Below are 22,740 nucleotides of genomic sequence, written 5' to 3'. Positions count from 1 at the left end.
TTTTGCAAATATTGGCAAATGATAGTATCATACTGATTTATTTATATAAACTTCCTAGCACAGGACTTGGCAGGCAGTAAAATCTCACTAAACATGGTCATCCATTTACCATTGTATTTTTTTAACTGTTAAGATTCTTTCAATAATATTTTACCATGGGTCTCATAACAGGAATGTAGTGCAGCTTGGGCAGGTTCAGAGCAGTTAGCATTTGGGTCCAAGTGTGCTACCTTTGAGGTTGTCTGGGGATTCATCCTTGGTTGGATACTTCTGTGGAAATGGACTTGACTGCATTCATCAGGGGATGTAGTAAGGGCTGGCAGCACTCTGCTGGATATTGGGGACAATAAAGAAGACTGATAAGATTTGGCCTTGGCCATCAGGAAATTTATAATGCAGTTAGGAAATTATTTAAATCAACAAATGTTTATTAAACATTTACAGTGTACCAGTGCTATACTGGAGCTGGGGGGATTTGATAAGGAATAAGAAAAGGTGCTTTCTCTGATAGAGCTCATGAAACAGTACAGACATAAACACATTCTGCTAGTGATAAGAGAAACAAGACAGTGATAACTGAGTAGCAATGGCATGGAGTAAGTAGACAAGACTACAAGCTGCCTCAGCATTCTTAAGAGAGGGCAATATACGCAGTGGTATGGCCAGGGAAGTCCTTTAGGGAGTGGAAATGCTAGCTGGACCCTGAGCAATGAAGCCAGAAGAGTGGGTATCCCATGTGAGTACAATGTAAGAAGGCCTGGAGATTGGATAATAATGTGAGTGTTGAACATTAAGAAGCAATGTGATTGGAAAAGAGATTAGTAGGGGACCTTGTGGAAGAGTCTGAAGAAAGAAGAAGCATCTTAGATGGAATGACTTGAAAATCAGGCAGGAAAATTTCTCTCGATTGAGAGAGAAATTAATTAAAAGACTGAGCAAGAGTAAATTGCTTGGTTTGGCTGTAAAATAAATGGCAACCCTCAAATCATACTCTTTGGAAACATCCTGCCTCCTGGGAGGGTTCGAGGTGAGAAGGCCCAGGATGCCTGAGATTCCGTATTTTGAACCCGAACTAGTTGAAGCCTAGGTGGAGTTCCTGCCTTTCTCCCAGGTGACTGCCATTTCCACTCCCAGCCAAACCACTCCATTGGGATGAGAGTAAATACTCTATTTTATAAGGAGAATCAGCCACCTTTCATCTGAACAGTGCACAGACAAGAAAAACATGCCTCAGAGGTAGCAAGAGGGATTTGGATTGAACGTATGGGAGGTTTGCTGAAATATTGAGATAGGATCCTGAAGAAATCCATGGAATATTCTTACCTTCAAGTATTTAAGAACAAGATAGATATACCTCAACTGTCTGGAATAAGAAATATTTATTGCTAAGTTGCTTCATACCCTCATTACGAGTGGGAAAAGTCAACCTTCTGTTCTTGTCCACCCCGCCTGTGTCTTTGCTTTTCAGTTCCAACAGCACCAGAGAATCCCAGAATATTTATATTAGCAAGTGGGAAATACCACAGCAACAGTGAAGTTGTGGTGGAATTTAGGTGGAATAAGCCTAAGCATGAAAACGGCGTGTTAACAAGATTTGAAATTTTCTATGAAGTAGCCAACCAAAGTGACACAAACAAAACATTTGAAGACTGGATTTCTGTCAATGTCACTCCCTCAGTGATGTCTTTTCAGCTGGAGGGCCTAAGTCCTCGGTACATCGTTGCCTTCCAGGTATGAGAGTGAAAACAGGGGTAGGGTATGGGGGCCTTAGTAGTGCACAGAAGGTTGATTAAAAGACTAGGTTAAGAATTCTGCCACTCTGTCAATAATTCGAGGTTCACTGTGATCACGGAGGTCAAGTGGGCAACAAAGGTACTAAGGAGAGAGGGTAAAGGGCATCTTGACAACTTTCTTGCTTTCAGATTAAGAAAAAAACATTATTTTTGATGCATTCACCATAGGGCATTATTCCAGTAGGTTCTTTTATATTTATTATCTGACTTGGTCCTCATCCTTTTGAGGGTAGGGGGAAGAAAAAGCCATGTCCCTGGGTGTACCAATGAATTAGCAAAGCTGGATGGCTGGAAGTGGTGTCCTATAGTCCAACTTCCAGAGTCCTTCCCTCCATATCACATCACTGCTGTGAACCACCTGGCTGCCCAGACACAGAGCTACCAATGGAAGTAAGAACTGAGGGTCTGGGCAGTGGACATCTCTCAGTCATCACCTGGCTGCTGATAGAGGGGAAAGTCAGAGAGAACAGGAATCAGGAAAAGCTACTGCCACGCTGTTCTGGCATTTTAGATCTCCTGTGAAATAACTTGCCATGTAGATGGCTTGATGATTTTCATGTCTTCCTTACATACCAAGTTGGTGACAATGTTGTGTATATTCAGAGATATTTTCTATTTCTTTTTCGGTAACACAATGTTTTGGAGATTGTCTTAGAGATTTGGGTTTCCTAAGTATCTTTTTTTTTGTAAAATTCTAATTCAATTATTTATAATATATTGTGTCTACCTATAAAAACTTAAAATTTGTACATAAAAGTTAAAGACAATGTATAATCCCATTTGTGCAGAGTTGTGCATATTCCGTTTAAATAAATATTCTGGTTAAGTATATCTGTCTATATGCACATATAATTTCAAAATCAGTCACTATAGACCTGTGCAAAGTGATAAGCATGAATATGCGTAAGTTTCACTTAAGAGGTTTCTGGGCAAAAGTAAAGAGTACTTGATAATATGTGCCCCCTGATATATAACTATCATACCCAGGTAGTTATATATAGAATATAGTAAAGTGTATTTAAAGCTAGAAGTATGATCAAAATAATTCAATGCTTTATTAATTGAGGGGGCACTTGAGGATCTATCTTTTGAGGTCATCTTATGGATGTCAATTTTCTTTATGACTATTGCATGTATATGTGCAAGGGTGGAGATGGAAATGATTTATTACGCAATGAAAAACATCTAATAAAGATTGTTTTAAAACACTTTGCTGTTAGGATGCAGCATGGCACAGTGGCAAGAAAATACATAGACCTTAGGATACTTGGTTCTTCGGCCTGTTTCTACACGCGTCTTTGGGGATGAGTTATTTTCCTTAACTGTGATCCTTGTCCAGTTTATACTCTTAACAGATGTGAGGATCAAAACAGATAACATGTGTAAAAGTGGTTTGAAATGCACAATTCACTTTTAAATACAAGGTTAATTATTTCTTTTTTATAAATCTTTTAAAAAGTACATAAACTTATTTAAAATGTATAGTTGTTGAATTCAAGGTAAGTAAAATTTTACCATGATCTGTATAAGTTTATTTCTATTAAATGTTCTATGTGACTTAGTTTTGGAACTAGCTAAAGAATTTTTTTTTTAGAAATTAAATATTTTTGCAACAGAGATGTGTGCTATTTCTTTGTGCCTTTTCTAGACAAGAAAACCCATCAACAAGGGTATAGGGCAATATTTTTCCTTTTGAGATTTATTACTATATACTTAGATATAAATATTTGAAATATTTAATAATGTGTATTAAGAGTGTGAAATGAAACATTCAATAATTTATTAGTCCCAGAACTTAAGTATTGTCCCTGAGGACACTGTTGAGGGCAATTTTTGGCATTTTTTTCTTTCTTTAGGTTCGAGTCTTCACATCCAAAGGACCTGGACCATTTTCTGACTTGGTAAAATCCCAAACATCAGGTACTGTGTAAAACCCAGGTAAATAACAATTAGTGTTTTTTAAAGGTTTTTAACCATTGGTATTCTTAGGATATAAGCTGTCTCCTCACAGAAGTTAAAGTCAAATAAAGTGATCAATTTTATCTTCATTAAACATGCTTAAAAAAACCTAGGCGTAGACCACCTGGTCTGTCTGGATTGAGCCTGACAGAGCAGATGAACTCAAAGGAAACCCACGGACTTCAAAATGACTTGATATTGAGTTAAGGGATTTTGGTAAGCGAAAGTTATTTTTTCTCACACATATTGCCTACTTGTTTTTTTTGTTTTCAGAAATCAAACCATTTCCACATCTCATAACCTTTTTCAGCAACAAGATAGTTTTGTTAGATATGGATCGAAATCAGGTTGTGTGGGTGTTTTTGGCAGAAAGAGACATCCGTGCTGTGGGCTACACGGCTGATAATGCAATGGGGTATTATGCGCAAGGAGACTCACTCTTCCTTCTGAACATGCACAATCGGTCTAGCTCTGAGGTATGTCACTATGTAATTCTTTTGAAAGGAAGGATGTTAACTGACATGGTTGTTATTAAGAGCATTTTCAGTAGAGGTGCAAAAGGAAGTAGAGCATTTACATATCACACTGCCCTGCAATTCAAATGACTGGCCTGTGGGTGGGCCATTATACCTAGAATGGTTGTGAAAGACGGATGCTGTACAACTATTCAGTCACAAATGAATTCAGATTAGGTTTTGGGCAAATGTCATTAAGGATTAATTTAGCAAACAATTGTTGGGTTTGAGGCACTGTGTAAGTTCCTGGACTAGAGGTAAAAAAGGAAAATTACAGTCCTTAAACATACCAGTCTAGTACTGGTCTAACACTAGGAAGACAGTATTGCATAGTGATTAAGAGGATGAGCTTTGAAATCTGACAACCTAGATTTAATTTTGACTCCACCTCTTACTAGATCTGTGACCATCAGCAAGTTTTTAACCACTAGGTAGTACCTCATCATAGAGTTCCTGTGAAGATCAAATGAGATAATATATGTAAGGCACTTAGCACAATGCCCAGCATGTGGTAGGCATTCACTGAATGTTAGCTAGTGGAAGAGACAGGCAGAAGATAGTGTAAGTGCTGTGCTGGGGGCAGGATGTGGTGGAATCACAGAGAATGGATGTGCCATCCAGGTTGGAGTGAGTGGTGATGGTTGTGGTAGGATGGAAGGACATCTTGGGCACAAAGAAGGTGAACCAGGTGAAGGTGGGGAAAAGCTGAGGAAGAAGCAAGTGCAAAGTCAGGAAAACAAGAGTCATATGGCATGTTCAGAGAGCTATAAATAGAGGGAGCTTGGAATGGAGAAGGAGGTGAGGACACAATGAAAGGCATGTGGTAAAGCTGGAGTGGTAGGCAGGAGCCTGCATATAATGGGCCTCCTTTACTGTACTAAGGAATCAAGTGTCAATCTCAAAGCCAGGAGCAAGCCATTAAAGCAATTTAGTGGGTCATTATAACATGATCAGGTTGTGTTGTAGAAAGACTTTACTGTTAACAGTGTGCTAATGACTTAGAGAAGGTGAAGTCTGAGATAATTATGAAGCTATCACAGAAATCCAGAGAAGAAAGGCAGGAAATTAGAGGCACTGAGGTGAGAAAGGAGAGGACAAATTGGGGAAATATTTAAAATGAGGCCAATTCACAATGGGTAACAATGGGAGGAAGAACTCAAGGATGAACCGCAGCTGACTGGATTGCTCTTCAGGTGGGTGTTGGGAACCCATAAAGACAAAAATGCAGGAGAACAGGGCGTTTGGGGCACAGAGTGATGAGTCCCATGTCCTGAGATGATTCATATATGTTTAGGAGGCAGTTTATTTGAATCAGTAATGCAGTGAGGGATCTTGCCCCAAGGTGTGGATCTGTAGCAGTGCTTCATGGATTACAGTTGAAGTCACAGCAGTTGAAATCACCCAGGGAGAACACACAATGTGAGAAGAGGACCGAAGTTACAAAGGCATGCAATGCAGTTATTGAGGTTTGGGATTATGAAAGAGAGGTGTAGTAAATACGTAAGTAGTATGAGTGGTGACAGTAAAGTCCTCAAATCTGAAAAAAAAAATGACCACTATCTTCTTGGCTATGTTTTCTACCTGATTTAAGATTTTCCGAGATGCAGTGCTTCTTGATATCACAATGATTGCAGTTGACTGGATTTCAAGGCACCTCTACTTTGTGCTGAAAGATTCACAAAATGGAACACAAATATTTGATGTTGATCTTGAACACAAGCTGAAATATCCCAGGAAGCTGAAAATTTGCAACAGAAATTCAATAATAATCTCTTTTTTTGTGTATCCTCTTTTAAGGTATGTGAAGAGACATATTTAATATAATATCTTCGGTTTAATATTAGAAGTCAATGTTGGGAAAATAAGATACTTAGGGTTCTTGACTCACTACATTAACTTTTAATAATTAATTCTACTTATAAATTATGAGCCACACCCACAAATATATGGACTGAACTCATACTGATAATTTAACTAATCTAAAGTTAAGTTAATTACCAGCAGGAAACCAAAGCAAACCTTTATATCAGTGAATTTAATGAAATCCTCAGTTGGTAAGGACAAGAACAGGACAGAGACAGTGGCAGAAGATGAGTAGGAGGTAGACTGCCCACATGTCTTACACAGTAAACTATTCTACGCTCATGTATCTTTAATTGCTGTCCTCATCAGATGAGTTTTAAGGCCTGTATTCAGCAACTGAGCAATTGTTTCTCAGGTTGGAAAGATATATTTTGTGCCATAAGCATGGATAGTGTCTATCTTAAAATTAGATTGTTAATTAGTATTAAGAAGCAGAAACAAAATTGAGATGAGGGGAAGGGATATGGGTGTTGATGAAAAGTTGCAAATATATTTTATATTTATAATCATTAGTGAGCCAATTAATACAATGCCTAAGATCCTTATAGTCCAAGGCTTTAGTTATAAACACATTTATTAAAAAATCATTGGAAAATGCTACAAACTAGATTTCTTGTGACCTCTTCCATCTCAGAAGAAGGTTACTGGGCACATGGACGTGTTCTCTCCAAAGACTATATTTGTCCATCCAATAATTAGAAATGATTGATCTTCATAATAAACTGATATTTGAAATGATATATTTTACTCATTAAGTTGGAGGATATTTTTCCCCCAATAGTCGCTTGTATTGGACAGAAGTTTCCGATTTGGGCTCTCAGATGTTCTACTACAGTATTATCAACCAGTCCTTGCACCACATTCTGCAACCCCCAGCAACAAACCATCCAAATGGAAGGAGCCAATGTTCTTGCAATGTGACTGAATTCGAGTTAAGTGGAGCAATGACGATTGATACCACTCACCTAAAGAACCCGCAGATATACTTTGTAAAAGGACAAGAGATCTGGGCCATGGATCTGGAAGGATGCCAGTGTCAGCAAATTATCATCATGCCTGCTTTGCTTGGTAAGACACCATGTGCGTATGTAGATCTTGATTAGCAATGGCAATGCCTCCTGTCTCATTGAAAAGTGCTTACATCCCACATATACTCAAAATAAATACCCCTGGTATTTACTCTGGACTATGCCAAATGCTCTTATAGAATTAGAGTGGTTTCCAGGCAAATTGTATATAGGCATCCAACATAGTTTTCTGGATCTATGGGGATGTTTTTGTTGTTATTTTGTAATTAACAGTGGAGCTACAATTTATTGAGCTTAACTACATATTCTAAGCATGCTATTAAGTGCATGATCTCATTTAATTTTCATAACACTGATGAAGTAGGTACCAGTGTTGGTGGTGGTGAGAATGACACTAGGTGTTAAGCTGGTGGGATCAGACCAAACCTTGGTTTAGCAACCTTGGTACTTGAGTCTGGCTAAGAAAGAAGTCAGAGTCAAGACTCAAAACTATAAGAGAAAGTTTATTTAGAAAGTCACAGAGGTAGAAGAAGTGATTGGTAGAAGAAATAGGCTCAGGAAACAAGTTACAGAGACAAAAGAAGAGGCCCTTGGAGCTTAGGAGAGATAAGGGTAAAGGTAACACATCCATGCATCAGTGCATCAATGCACCTGGCAGGGGAGTTTGAGTGGGGAGAAAAGGAGGAGGGGAAAGATTCAGCTTGCTCTCAGAAGGGAAAGCTCCAAGGGTCTTCCATCATAAGGGCTTTTAAGGGTGAAGATTTTAGGGGAGGTCCCAGGGGAAAATCTCAGAATATTCATCAGCTTTCCAGGTGTGTCCTCCCAGGGTCATGGTCTTCACTGGTTGGTTGGTGTCCTTTGTCAGTGAAGCTGGTCCTGAGGTCAGCTGTGGTATCACTTGTGTTGTTTTGGTCTTTTCTGGGCCTGGAGCTGAAACACAACTGAGGCCTAGATGTATTTGATGCAAGTGACAGCCTCATTGCCCTGGGGGCTTGATGCTTAAGGGCTGCTCTCTGGTTCCTTTGTTTGTTCTCCCTTTAAAGTGGTCTAACCGAATGAGTAACAGCAAGCCAGGAGAGGAAAGGTCAGGGGAGGATCTGAACTTCAGGACCAGCAATATGAAAGGTCTGGGGGAGGAAAAGTTACTCTGAGGGTGGGCTCCTAGTTTTCCCAGTTTTGCTCATTGCCAGGCACCTGGGGCTTTCTACCCTGGTGACCTTCTGCACTTGGCTCTGCTCATGTCTGTCTCACTCCCTACCACACTAGTATCCTCATTTTGCAGGTGAGGAAACTAAGACTGAGAAAGTGAAGGTAATTTGTCCAAAGGGCTACAGTTGGTTAGTAAACAAGCTGCGATTTGAAACTGGGCCATACTACAACTCATGATCTTACTCCCAGTACCCTATTTTACTTCAGTTTTGGTGATTCCATTGACTCACATTCGGCATGAGTTGGTAAAAATTTGACAGGTCTATCTGTTGAAATTCACATGCTTGGGGAGAAAATACCTGAAAATCTATTTTGAAGTCTCCTAATTAGGAGTAATTGCAACAGGAAAAATATACATCCTAAATGCCCCCATGTATTTTTGGAGTCTATTTGTCACTGTCCAGTATGGTGTGTGCTAGTCACATGTGGTGGGTTAAGCTTAAATTAATTAAGATACATAAAATTGCCCTGGCTGGCGTAGCTCAGTGGATTGAGCGCAGACTGTGAACCAAAGTGTTGCAGGTTCAGTTCCCAGTCAGGGTACATGCGTGGGTTGTAGGCCATGACCCCCAGCAACCGCACATTGATGTTTCTCTCTCTCTCCCTTTCTCCCCACCTTCCCTCTCTAAAAATAAATAAAATCTTTAAAAAATACATAAAATTGAAATTTTAATTGCACAGTCACACTAGCCACATTTTAAATACTCAAAAGTCACAGGTGGCTAATGGCTATTGTATTGGGCAGCACCGACATAAAATCTTTCCATCATCAAAAGTGCTGTTGGGCGTCACTGACTCACACAGTGGTTTGGAAATTGCAGAAATATGTGTGTGCGCATGTGTTTTTGCAGGTGTCTGAATGTGGAAGTTATAGCTGCCTGATGGGTTTGTTGGCATGTCATTCAGTGTTTCAGAGACAGTTCGCTGTACCTGCGACAGGCTTAGGAGTAGAGATAATGTTTAGAAAATTATTTGTTTTTATGGAATCTGTGACAAAGACTCTTTGCTTGAGCAGATTTCGGTCAGGCTTCTCTGAGCCCTCTTCTCAACCAGGCCTGGATCCTATCCTTCCCGGTCCACCCTTGCTGAGCCTGGTTTCAGCAAGGACCTGCCAAGTCAGTCTAGAGAGGACCTCCTCCACCTTTGATATCTGATTAAGCTCTTTGTACTCCTGCCTTGATGTCCTTGGCTTGCCGAAGGGCCAGTCTAGCAAGAATCCTTGATGTCTCTTCTTCACAATTTTTTAGCTACTGGCCCTCTCACTGTGCATGTTGGTTAGTAATCTTCGGTGGTCTCTGTTGTATTCAGAGTTGAGTGCATCTATTTCCCATGTTATATCTCTTTCTACAATATTGCTATTGTCTTGACTAAAGACTTCCTTACCATTTTAATGTGTTAGAATAATTTTTCTTTAACATCTGATACTTGAGAATTATCTAGTGGGTATTACAGGTACAGAACTGGTGAATCCGTAACTTACACTTCTAATCCTAAATTGGACTAACTGTAAAGATCATTTAGCTCACATGATATTGGAAGAAATCCCTCTACAAAAAACAGTGTTGACTGAATATTTATTTTAAAAATGACTACTTTATAAGGAAGTCCACTTAATTTTTTGGACAATCCTGAATGTTAGATATATTTTCTTTTTTTAATTTTTAAGATTTTATTTATTTATTTTTTTAGAGAGGGAAGCGGGGGGGGGGGGAGGCGAGAGAGAGAGAGAGAAACATTAATGTGCGGTTGCTGGGGGCTGTGGCCTGCAACCCAGGCATGTGTCCAGACTGGGAATCGAACCTGCGATGCTTTGGTTTGCAGCCCGCACTCAATCCACTGAGCTACGCCAGCCAGGGATATATTTTCTTATATTTAACCAAATTTTCCCTATTCCTCCCATTTAATAATCTGAGTTCTGACCTCTGAATTTATAAAGAATAAACTAATTACTTGCTAGATGATAGCCACTGAGCTGTCATAGCCCATGCTCGGCATTTCCTTCAGAGGAAAAATTCAGTTATCTGTAACTACTCCTCAGGTGACGTGGTGTCTAGATCTTTTTTTGCCCTAGCCACCCTCCTGTGGCTTCACTTTAGCTACTCGATGTCCTCTTAAATGTTATCCCCAGAATGACACGGTGTACTCTCTGTGTGTTCTGATCAGTGCAGGCGGCCTCTGACTTCCTAGGTCATGCTTTACTGCAGCAAAAAGTGGCATTGGGCCTTTGGGCTGCCTGCCATTTGAAAACACATAGTCTTTTTTATGTGAACTATTATTAAGCCAGCTGTCTTCCATTTGTTATTTCTAGAATTGATTTTAAGCTTGGATTTAGGATACTACGTTTGTTCCTGTTAAATTCCAATCCATGTCCTAGTTCTGTTGTGATATTTTTGAATTCCAAGTCAGTGCCAGTAAGAACTGTATATTATCTGCAAATCTGGTAAATAAGTTTGCTGTGCATTCATCCCAAATCATTGATAAAATACTGAACAAGGTGCTGAGTCCTCTGCCTCATCTGACACCTCCCTTCAGGAGGCATTGTTTGACTTGGAGTCCCACAGGTGAGTTGTAAAGCCTGGCTCTGCCCTTTACTAACCTTGTGGCCTTGACATTGTTTAACCCATCCAAGCCTCAGTTTCTGCTTCTACAAAGTGAGGCCAATAATAATAGTATTTATTTTATGGCTTGATGTGGAGCTAAAATGAGAACACCTCTGTGAAATCCTTAGCCTAATGACATAAAATAAGTATTATTTCTCCATATTAAGAGGATTCAAAATTCAGCAGTTATGATGTAGGAAAAGGATTTCACATATTGTTTAGAGTAGAAAACATAAGATATGTTCTTTATTTTATGTTTTTCATAAACAGGAAAAACAATTGCTAGCTTAACCATGGATGGGGAATTTCTGTACTGGATCTCCACAGCAAAGGACAGCACACGGATTTATCAAGTAAAGAAAAGTGGAGGGGCTGTCCTCTCTCAGGTGAGAGCCCCTAGGAGTGAGAGCATCTTGGCTTACAGTTCACTGCTGCAACCTTTTCCAGGTAATGAAGTCACTTCTTAATCAGCTTGTTCTTCCAGTCCAGGGTTTGAAAAGTCTCAGAATGTCTCCCTCTCTAGTCTGTTTCTCCAACTGGTTTGTTGTGCTCTTAGGGTAGCTCCAGACTGTGAGGATGGGGTGTGTCCTGTGATTGCAGGTTGCCTGCATCACATATCTCCGTGTGATGCAGCACACGGAGCACACACACACACACACACACACACGGCTCGGGCTGTGGTAGGAAACCCTTGTCTCCTCGTTCTCTCTGTCTGCTCCTCATTCCCTTCTCAGTCCTGAAATCACCCTGCTTTCTGTTTTTTTTTTCTTCTGACAATATTTTCACAAGGCACTGCATAAAATTTCAGGTCTTTTTCAAAGTCAAATGCCTATTTATAATAGCATTAGGTGCACCAACCATTTAACATGCATACATTTGTGCAACCATTTTTATTAAGTTCCTATCTTTTTTTAGATGTGCCGCTCATAAAATATTTTAGTGCTGTGCTTCTGACTCTATTTGCCCCCATAAACCCTGTGTATTTTATTGCACAATTTTATATAATGCAATGGCTTTTAGGAATGTATGTGTCACGTTATAGGCAGAATTGACTATATATTTACTACTGGGTGTCATAATTAAAAAATGTTTGAAATCTAAAAACCAACCAACCAATAATAAAAACAACATTACATAAACTCATGGGTGATATTCAAACCTAAAATGGTTTTTGAGTTGTTTTCTCAAGTTCTCTCTTCCATTAAAGTACCTATGTCATTCCAAATTAAGTATAACTCCCCACTAGAGAAGGACAGAAATGAATGAAATAAGCTCAAATAATCTTTGCTTAAATGTATTCATTTATAAAGTATGTGAGTTACAAAATATTAAAAATGGAAGGTTTTATAAATAAATCAAATGCACATTTTGGGTAAAGAATTCATTTTCCACTTTGAGAAATTTAAGAAACTTCAAAAGTTCACGTAATGTCTGTTTAAATTTGAGCAGACATGCACATACATGCACACCTCTCAAAAGAAAAGTCCTAAAGCTACTGTGAGTTGTCATAATTGGAATTCATTTAAATACTGCCTTCAGAATAAAGCAAGCTTTGTTACTATGGCATTATTAAGAGTACTTTAGCTCCACCTGTTGGAAATTTTAAGAATTTATAGGTTACCTTGCTCTCCTTTTTTTGACATACAGCATCTTCAAGATGTATGGCAAAAAACTTGTCTTCCTGTCCTGAAAAACATTTCCAATACTTCTATACATCATATCTTATAAGTTAAATAAACACAAAAGACTACATTACCCTTGATGTTAAATAAATTTGTTGTTTCTCTTTTATACATATATGTGTATATAATTAATTTTTTTCTTATTTTAGATAAAGCATTTCTGTCTCTAGCTTCAGATATCATAGAGCCAACAATACTTAATACCACTAACACCAGCCTCACAATCAGATTACCGCCTTCCAGGACAAACCTCACTTGGTACGGCATTACCAGCCCTACACCAACATACCTGGTTTATTACAAAGACGTTACTGATGGGAAAAACAGCTCTGAACCAAAATATAGAGTGCTGGTAAGATTGGAGCTGGTGATCTAAATCTTGTCATAAGATGACCTTTTCTGATATGAAATTCTCAGTCACAGTATTTTCTGTATTGTTTTCTGAAATGTGCTATTACGTGACCTGTTATAGCTGATCCATTAAAACATAACTGTGCATTAGTCTTCTTGTCTGGGAATAAGTTAAACTGGCCAGTGGGTGGATCACCACTGTAACAATTTCCTGAATGTCCTCAAAGAACTGGGTTTGTTGCCCTTTCTGGTTATCTAATTATGCCTAGGAAGTGACACAGATTTGTTTTTATAAAGCCTCTCCAGCAGTTTGCAGATCGAGGGGTAAGAAATGAATTGGACAGAAGGAACATTGCCATTCCCCTCTCTCTTCCATAGCATATATCTAATATAAAAAATGTATGTTATATTTTTTGTTATTTCCTGTGTGTTGTGAAAGGTGCCTTTATACAGGGACTATGTTTTGATTTATCATTCTATTTCTAGCACTTAGCACAACTGGGTTGGCCAAAAAATCTGTTTAGTTTTTTCCATAAAATTAAAGGCACATTTTAATTTTTCTCCAATAACTTTATTGATTTGGATATTTTATGTTGACTATCTTCCATATAGCATAACATTGATTGTTCTCAATTAATGTCTCAATTTGATTGCTCTCAGCTTCAACTGGAATACCCGACCATGGAGCATCGTTCAATGACAAATCTCCAGCACAAAACTTCGCAAACCACTTTTGACACATTCAATCAGTCACAGCACCTTCTCCACACACTGCACAAATTTTTTTTGGATCTTCAGTTGCATTTTTACCTTTCTTGAAATAGTAAAGGATAATGTGCTGAAAATGTCTCTTACTTTCTTCCATCTTCAATATTAAAATGGCTACACAAAAATTTACCAATTTTGATAAGTCTTTTAAGAATGCACGCTGAAATGACAGCTGTCACAATGCAATCTAACAAAATTATTTCGAATGAAGTTAAAGCCAACTAAGCCCTACTAGGCCCATCTTATGGAAAACAAACAAACAAACAAACAAAAACCAAATATTTTGGCCAACCCAATGCTTGGTATTGTATAGGAATTCATGAGATATTTCTTGAATGAATAAATGAATTGGCATAATTCCTTCCATCATGGGCAGTGATGTTTTAGTTGTCCTTGTGATGGAATCATATACATTCAATATTTTGTTTTAATTATTTAACCAAGTCCAAAGGTCAAACTGATCATCATCTATTTGAGGTTAAGAACAGTATACTTTGCCAGAAAGTATAGCTAATACCTTTATTTTGTCTATTTTAATCTTTACACATTTCTGAAGAGCCGTTTCAGAGGCAGATTGGATCATCAGGCTGAGTGAGGTTGGGCTTGTGGCAAAGGACGTTTCTCCTAGAGCTCACGTACCACGTTGTCTTCATGTTGATTAATATGCATCAGAGCCCGTGGTTCTCAACCTTGTGCACCCTGGAGCTTTTACAGTCTCTGGGTTCAGGTTTCACCTCAGACCAGCTCAGCCAGAAGCTCTGGGGGTGGGACCCAGCAGTCAGTATTATCTTAAAATTTCATAGAGGATTCCAAAGTATAACTAAAGTTGAGAACCATTGGTCCACGGAAAGTTGTTCACTTAAACCTGATTTCTAAGAATGACTAGATAATGTACTTTAATCTTTTATCATACTCACACGTGTCACATTCTTCCAGTACCACCTGCCGAATTTGTAGTGTGATACTAGTGAAATGGTGTTCTCCCCTGTGAGTCTAGTGTGAAATGAGGCTGTCACAAAAACTGACTGAAGGCTGTCAGTCAATTAGCATTTGTTCTTGTAGATAAGCAACTCAGGCCCGGGCAGGTTACAACAGTGGCCGTTCTCATTCATAATCCACATTTTAAAAAATAAACTTTTTTGAGTCTTTTAATTTTTTTCTCTTTGATGAAATAATTTCTTCCCATTTGTACAAAAAATAAGAATCACATGTTGATTTTTAAAAATTAATTACAGGAGTTTCAGGAGAGGATAGCTCTTATTGAAGGTTTAGAACCATTTTCAACATATATGGTACAGACAGCTGTCAAGAATTACTACTCAGATCCTTTGGAACAATCACTTCTGGGAAAAAAGATTTGGGGAAAAACTAAAAGTGGAGGTGAGTGACGGGCTTGGTGTGGGTTGCTAGAGTGGAATTTTGTGATATATGTGGTGTGTGTGTCTACATTTGTTTGTTGTTTTTTTTTACCTGAATATTAAGTAATGTTTATTATGTGAACTTTTTAAAGCGTAATAAAAAATGTATTGGTTGAAAAATACTTTGATGACCTGGTTTTTGCTCTAACACCAGATGATAAGTAATATTCCATCCAAATGAAAAGCAACCAGAAGCCGTACATCAGAACGAATACTGTTTGGCCCAGAAACCCATTCTTTGATCTCACCACACAGTGTCACCCTCTTCCCATAAATTCATAGGTCTCTGCACACACAGTGAGACAGGAAAAACAAGCCTTTTCTTTATGTGAATTTTACTAGGCCACTGAGATTTAAAGTGATATAACATCATTGCCTTAAAGTAAATGGATCTGGAATCTGAAAAGGTGGTTTTAGAGGTGGTGGTTATGATGAGATGATGGCATTTCTTTCAGATGTCTCTGATGACATTCATAAAAATCACCCAAATTTGGTTCTTCAGCACCATTGGCCAAACCCTGGCGCTAGAGTCAGAATGATTTAGTCATTAGGCAAAAATAAGTGAGAGCCTTTCAGACAGCCTGGTAGCTTACCATTATATAAGAGGCTGGCTTTCCTTCGGAACATCTGTCATTCATTCTGCTCACATGATACGACTATTCCTCAACCAAGACCCCATTACTTCTTTCCATCTTCCAGTGCTATTGCAACATCCCTTGTCATGCGTTGCTATTTATTTCAGTGCCGGAGGCTGTTTGGCATATTAACACCACTGTGCAGTCAGACACCAGCCTTGTTATATCCTGGAGAGAGACTCTCAAGCCAAATGGACCTAAGGAGTCAGTCCGCTATCAGCTGGCAGTCTCACACCTGGCCCTGATTCCAGAGACTCCTCTCAGACAAAGTGAATACCCAAATGGAAGCCTTGCTCTCTGTGTCACAGGACTGTCTGGTGGAAAACTGTATGTGTTGAAGGTACAGTGAGGTTACCGGGTACTTTGATTGCCATTCTTAAGCACAAGGTTTAGGACAGGTTAAGCAATTTTATTTATTTATATTTTTTCGACAAAAAGGTTCTGGCCTGCCACGCCCAGGAACTGTGGTGTGCTGAGAGTCGCCCCGTCACTGTTGCAACCTTTGACACACCGGAGCAACCTTGTGCCTTGGTTCCGGAGAACACGAGTTTGCAGTTAGATTGGAAGGCTCCATCTGGTGTTAACCTCACCAGATTTTGGTTCGAGCTCCAGAAGGTAGATCACACTGTACACCTTAATGCCAGTTTTTCTTTTGTGCTGTAGAATAAATTGGAAGTTCTTTTGTATATTTCTAGAGCATTCTCTGTTTAAGTCAACAATATATTGACCACACTCATTCATTCAGGTTTGCCACATGGAAGTGGCGAGCTAACTAGACTGATTTCTCATAGAAAGAACTCCCAGAGAGATTAATTTGCTCTTAAAAAGCCCCATGTAAAAGGGTATAAATTATGGTTTACTGATTTCATAATATTTTACTTAGTTTAGATGTTACCGGCCTAGTTCTCTGGTTTAAAGTCCATAGCAAATTGGTGTTTTCTAATGAAAAAAGTGGAAGATATGTACAAGCCAAAACCCAAAATTTTGTTTAGAAATGTTCTTTCAACCCTTAAGGGCTGTAGAGCAACTGGAGAGTAAAATGTAAAACCATTTTGATCTTGGCATGTAAACTATGTATTCCTCACCTAAAACTTCATGCTTTAACTGATATAAAAACATCCACTGAATTTTAAAATATCATTTATCTAATTAATTCACTGCTAGGGAAAGTCTACATTAATCTTTATATTGCTACACTTATATTATTACATTTGTCTAATTGCTACATTTCATTTTCATTGTTAGATATGTGTGTGTCCTCATTAATAAAGATTGGCTAGGAATGTCTTGTTCAGTGGTAACTTAAAAACTATTCAGTATAGTCATGGCCTCATTTTCCTTTAAAAATGAAGTTGTTCCCAGGATGTTTTTAGATTTTACTATGTAAGATTTTTTTATGATCTTGCACTTTTAGATAAAAACTATGGAAAATGTGAAACAACAGTGAATGTTGAATTGATAAAACCACAGACCATAGTTTAATGGGACTTTTGCCATTAAGCATGTTTATGATGATGTGTTGCTTTAAAAAAAATGGTCATCTTATAAAATGCAGTTTCATTGAAGAAACTGGAGGATCACCTTTTTTTTTTCTTTGACCTTAATTTAAATAAGCCTAGTGCAGTTCAGTTTAAAGTCAAAGGAGGGATGTAAAGTTCATTTCCCAGATCAAAGACATGAAATGGAGAAGGACCTTAGAGAGGATGATCTCTAGCCTCTCATTTTACTGATGAGAAGGCAGAGACCCAGACAGGTGCCAACATGAGTCAGATACCACCAGCCAGGCAGGGGAGGACCCCAGAGCCTGACTCATTCCCACAGCACTCCTCCTTGGGTGCTCTCCATGGAAGGAATGTGAGTCATTAAGTCACCCAAGTCTTCAAAGTTTGGAAAGAAGGGCAGCAGATAGGGACTGCCTGTTTCAGTCCTCATGACTTCCATGCAATGCTTTTTGTTTCAAAACTTCTTTTATTCTTATACTTGCTCAACACAAGTTTCAGAAAGACTACCTAGGAAACCATGAAGCTGAAATTGTTTGATATGGTAAATTCTATATGTGTGACCCTCTATAGGTACTAACTGATGAGCACAGTAGAAGGCTATGTACTGATATGGTTAATGAGTGATATCTAGTCATAAACTTCTATCCCTTTTGAACCTACCTTATAATAATAGAATACCTGGGAATGAATTTATAACTCTATATTAAAACTCTGAGGCAGGCAACAAGGATGAATATGGGCTTTTGTTCTTATTATTCTATTACAGTTGTCCCCAGTTTGTCCCCCTTTGCCCTCCTCTGTCCAGCCCACCCCCTTGCTCCCACAGTCCATCCCCACACCATTGTCCATGTCTATGGGTCATTCATATATGTTCTTTGACTGATCCCTTCCCCTTCTTTCCATTATTCTCCCCATCCCCTCCCTCTGGTAGCTTTCAGTCTATTCCCTATTTCCATGCCTCTGATTCTGTTTTGCTCATTAGTTTATTGTTTTATTAGATCATATGGTATTTGTCCTTCATTGACTGTCTTATTTCACATAGCATAATAGTTTCCAGTTCCATCCATGTTGTTGCAATGGGTAAGAATTTTTTCTTCTTTCTTCCTGTTGCATGGTATTCCATTGTGTAAAAGTACCACAGTTTTTTGATCCACTCATCTACTCATGGGCACTTAGGCTGTTTCCAACACTTGGCTATTGTAAATTTCAGTGCTATGAACACTGGGGTACATAGGTTCTTTTGAATTGGTGTTTTGGGATTTTTAGGGTATATTCCTAGCAGTGGAATCACTGGGTCAAAAAGCAGTTCCATTTTTAATTTTTTGAGGAAATTCCATACTGTTTTGCACAGTGGCTGCATCAGTCTGCATTCCCACCAACAGTGCACTAAGGGTTCCCTTTTCTCCACGTCATTGTCAGCACTTGTTTGTTGATTTATTAATGATGGCCATTCTGACAGGTGTGAGCTGATATCTCATTGTGGTTTTAATTTGCATCTCTCCAATGGCTAGTGATGTTGGGCATTTTTCCATGTGTCTCTGGGCCCTCTATATGTCCTCCTTAGAGAAGTGTCTGTTCAGGTCCTCTGCCCATTTTTAAATTGGATTGTTTGTCTTTTTGGTATTGAGTCATATGAGTTCTTTACATGTTTGGGAAGTGTTCTTACAGAAGGAGTTTGGAAAAGAAAAAGTAAATGTTTTAATCTGTAACTCACTGTGGACTTCTTCATAGAATCAAAACATGTAAAAATATTATTTTGAAATTAATAAATCTCTGGAATTGAAAGTATCATTGTTTTGATCCATCATTGTATTCTTAGCCATCCTGAAATGTATAATACAGACATATACACTTAGAGAAAACAAGAAGTCAAGCTCTGTGTCTTCTCCAATGACACATGGCCAGAAGTAGATGTCCCACCTTGGACTTATCCTAAGAACTGTCATTCAAGTCAGTTATAGCTTGCTGTAAAAAATACAAGGGCTGTGAGTGGTAGGAATGATGTTTGGGGTCAAACATTAACAAGTTCTTATTTTTTAATATAAAATAAATTGTATTTAAAGTTTAATTGTTTGCGTTGGTGCATGAATTTCTATGCTTAAGAAAGTTTTCTTAAAGGAATAAAAATGTTAATTGAGCCTTCTTTTCCTAGTGGAAGTACAATGAGTTTTACCAGGTTAAAGCTTCATGCAGCCCAGGTCCTGCTTATGTCTGTACCATCACAGATCTGCAGCCCGATACCTCGTACAGCATCCGTGCGGTGGTGGTTTACCGGACAGGAAAAAACAGCACCTCGCTTCCAGAAAGTTTTAAGACAAAAGGTGAATAATTACACCATGCAGAAAACCTTATACATTTCCTCAATTCTTTTCTCAGCACTTGTTTCACCAATCCTAGAGGTTGACATTTTTTCTTAAGGGAGTAAGTAATTATTTCTAAAACTTGAGTGAAGAAACTGGAGTTAGGAGTCCTTATACCCAGTAATGAGATAATACTCACTGACTCTTGCAAGATCCTAAACAGGGCAAAGTTATTTTGCTTTTCAGGATTCGGATTTCTTGTCTAGCCTTGATGTTTTGTAGTAAGAACTAAATGAAATTAATGTTACCATATTTATCTGGTGACTACTATACCCTCATGCTAAAGATAAAATATCTAAAAAGTATACTCATCTTAAATTAACTAGTATTCTAAAGAGTATACGGTAACTCCAACTTGATCCTTAGAAGAATCAAGGGAAAATGCTTCAAAACTTACAATACTTTCTTTGTGTATCACTTATTTCATATCAAGCTAAGATATTATTATTCCTATCAAGAATCATCACTAATAAAAACTTGAAATATTCATTTAAAAATATGCACTCATGAGACTCATATTTCTGAACATTTCTTTAATATATTTGTCTTTCCTCTTAATAAATATAGTCTGTAGAAATATGTTGTGCAGAATATTTTATACTTCTAACATATCAATTAGCATTTTCTTTTGTTTCCAAAGCTGGTGTCCCAAGTAAACCAGGCATTCCAAAATTATTAGAAGGCAGTAGGAATTCAGTACAATGGGAGAAAGCTGATGATAATGGAAGCCGGCCTATGTACTATATCCTTGAGATAAGGTATGTCTATTAGCAAAAGTGCTTTGTAAACTGCAAGGAACTAAGTAGTTAATTGTAAGGTGTTATTAGATAAAAATTAACAATGTTTTTCCATGTGTATTTTATAAATAAACATGAAGGATCTTTAGTTTAAGGACCTTGAATGTATAATTATATTCTTTGTTCAGTTCCTAGCAGCCAGCCTTGGCTCTCCAGTTATAGGCAGATTACATCTCAGAAATCTGTAACTGCTTGTCAAAACTTTATGAAAATAATTCCATCATCGGCACATATAACTTATATTTACTTAATATCTATTCCATTCTAGAAGCCGAGCTATGTTTAATATTAGATGATGGGATGCATGTAAATTTCTGATGTTAATTTGTTTTAGCTAGGTGAAGAATGTCTAGTGGGAATTGTCAATGAGCTAGGTATTTTTCTGAATGTAAAATCAGGTGTAGGTCACACCAGACTCTCTATTCACTGGGAAGATTACTGTTTGCAGTGTGTTCCTAGGCACCGAAAATGTGCCTTTGATGAAAACGAATCAGCTGATGAACACACGCAATCTCAGGCCCTGCCAGCATGAGGAGCTCTGTGAATCCTAACTGGCTCAGATGAGCTGATTTCATGCCAGCATGAGGGGAGAATTCCAAATTCCACAGACACGCCTCTCACGAGACTATGAAGCCATCTTTTAAGAAGCTCCAAGGACAAAAGTCACTTCCATAATTATAGTCCTGGCTACTTGAGCTTTAGATCTATTTTTGCTTCATCTTACTCTGGCATTCCCATAACCTTAAAAAATTTTCCCTGCGCATGCCAGAGGATTACGTTATTTCTAACATAACCTTCTTGAAATTTCTGTTACTGCTTTTCATATAGAGTGAAATACACTCTGACCTGCAGTACTGCCTTGGTGGTCTGTGACTGTAATCAGGCGTCACCATGGTCTTGCAGGACGCCTTTTGTGTGTTCTCTTCAGTAACACTAAGCACGTTGCTCTATAAGACTTCACATTTCCTTGCCCCAAGTTTCTGCTCTCAGGACAGGACTATGGCATAACAGATGAATTGCTGTACCTTCAGTATCTCAAAGTAACTTCGTCAGTCAGGACACTCTGGTATACCCTGAGGATTGCTCACAATACGGTGGCAGTGACAGTGCTAAGTGCATGGAGCCGGGAGCGAACAGACCATATTTCCCAGGGCTGCCTCAACAAAGTACCACCAACTGGATGGTTTGAAACAACAGACACTTTTCTCTTACAGTTCTGGAGACTGGACATCTAAAATCAAGGTGTCGGCATGACCATTCCTCTGAAGGTTCTAGGGGAGAACCCTTCCCTGACTCTTCTTACCTTCTGGTGATTGCTGCCATTCCTTGGCTTGTAGATGCATCTCTCCAGTCTCTGGCTCTGTCATTACATGGTGTTCTCTGTGTGTATCTGTGCCCAAATCTCTGTCTTCTTAAGAGGGCATTGCATCAATCATTATGTTTGAGCCTATTTTAATCCAATATGATCTCTTTAACTTGATGACATCTGAAAAGACCCTCTTTCTAAACAAGGTCATAGTCACAGAGTATGGGCTGGCATGAATTTTGGGGTCACTATTTAACCTAGTACACAGAGCATGTTTAATTCCTTGCTTTATTCCACTTTAAACTTACATTTTCTCATCTGTAAAGTGGGATAATAATATCTACCTCTATAGGCTGTTATGAAGGCAGTGAAATGGAATGACATATGGAAAACACCAGTATCTTGTGTTGTAAATACAAGGTGTTCAACCAATGTCAGAATTCCTTCTCTTTCCCAATGGCCAATAGCGGTGAAGAGACACTTTATACATTTTTCAAGGTCTCTTTCTTTTGGATCAGAGTTGTTTGGTTAAACAATGAAATTATCTATGAGGCTTGACAAAATGTACAAAGTCATTGTGTCCTAAAGCTTCAGTCAGGATGCTCCCGAGGGCATTCAGCTCCTGTGACAAAGTCTGCTGCTCTGACCCTTCACTTGTTCTTGCCCATTCCCAGGCCCTCACAGGCTCAGCCTTTGCTGTCATTGTTGCTGTTTTGGGACGGCTGCTCAGTTAGCAGGAGCAGAACTGGCTTCTCTTACATATCCCCACACTTACTGTGGGTTGGCTCCAAGTCCTAAAACTGCTGTGTTCTGAAAAGTTTTCAACTTCTTATTGTCAGAGAAAACATAACTGGAAGACCTTCAGTCTGTGATTTTGTTAAAAGCCATTCCAGTTACACCTTTTAAATCCAGCTCTAGTGCTCTTTCCATGTTGTGTGTGAAGGATAATGTGGG

At 38.5% G+C, this 22,740-nt stretch overlaps 1 protein-coding gene across 6 annotated transcripts in view; it reads left to right on the top strand.

The window, feature by feature from the left end:
- ROS1 (ROS proto-oncogene 1, receptor tyrosine kinase) overlaps nucleotides 1-22,740 on the top strand; it is a 132,142-nt gene that overhangs the window by 74,750 nt on the left and 34,652 nt on the right. For all 6 annotated transcript variants that reach the window (XM_045843075.1, XM_045843073.1, XM_045843074.1 and 3 more), the window contains 12 exons: nucleotides 1,469-1,731; nucleotides 3,650-3,713; nucleotides 4,026-4,228; nucleotides 5,859-6,064; nucleotides 6,912-7,198; nucleotides 11,238-11,414; nucleotides 12,799-13,001; nucleotides 15,004-15,148; nucleotides 15,929-16,161; nucleotides 16,260-16,436; nucleotides 19,476-19,644; nucleotides 20,324-20,441. In XM_045843075.1, the coding sequence (XP_045699031.1) occupies nucleotides 1,469-1,731; nucleotides 3,650-3,713; nucleotides 4,026-4,228; nucleotides 5,859-6,064; nucleotides 6,912-7,198; nucleotides 11,238-11,414; nucleotides 12,799-13,001; nucleotides 15,004-15,148; nucleotides 15,929-16,161; nucleotides 16,260-16,436; nucleotides 19,476-19,644; nucleotides 20,324-20,441 (2,245 nt within the window). The remainder of the gene's footprint in view (nucleotides 1-1,468; nucleotides 1,732-3,649; nucleotides 3,714-4,025; nucleotides 4,229-5,858; nucleotides 6,065-6,911; nucleotides 7,199-11,237; nucleotides 11,415-12,798; nucleotides 13,002-15,003; nucleotides 15,149-15,928; nucleotides 16,162-16,259; nucleotides 16,437-19,475; nucleotides 19,645-20,323; nucleotides 20,442-22,740) is intronic.

The sequence above is a fragment of the Phyllostomus hastatus genome, unplaced genomic scaffold, assembly GCF_019186645.2.
Source record: "Phyllostomus hastatus isolate PE091 unplaced genomic scaffold, TTU_PhHast_1.1 phas_contig_40, whole genome shotgun sequence".
Taxonomy (NCBI): domain Eukaryota; kingdom Metazoa; phylum Chordata; class Mammalia; order Chiroptera; family Phyllostomidae; genus Phyllostomus; species Phyllostomus hastatus.
The sequence above is the reverse complement of the archived record's forward strand: the minus strand, read 5'-3'. Positions and strand labels throughout refer to the sequence as shown.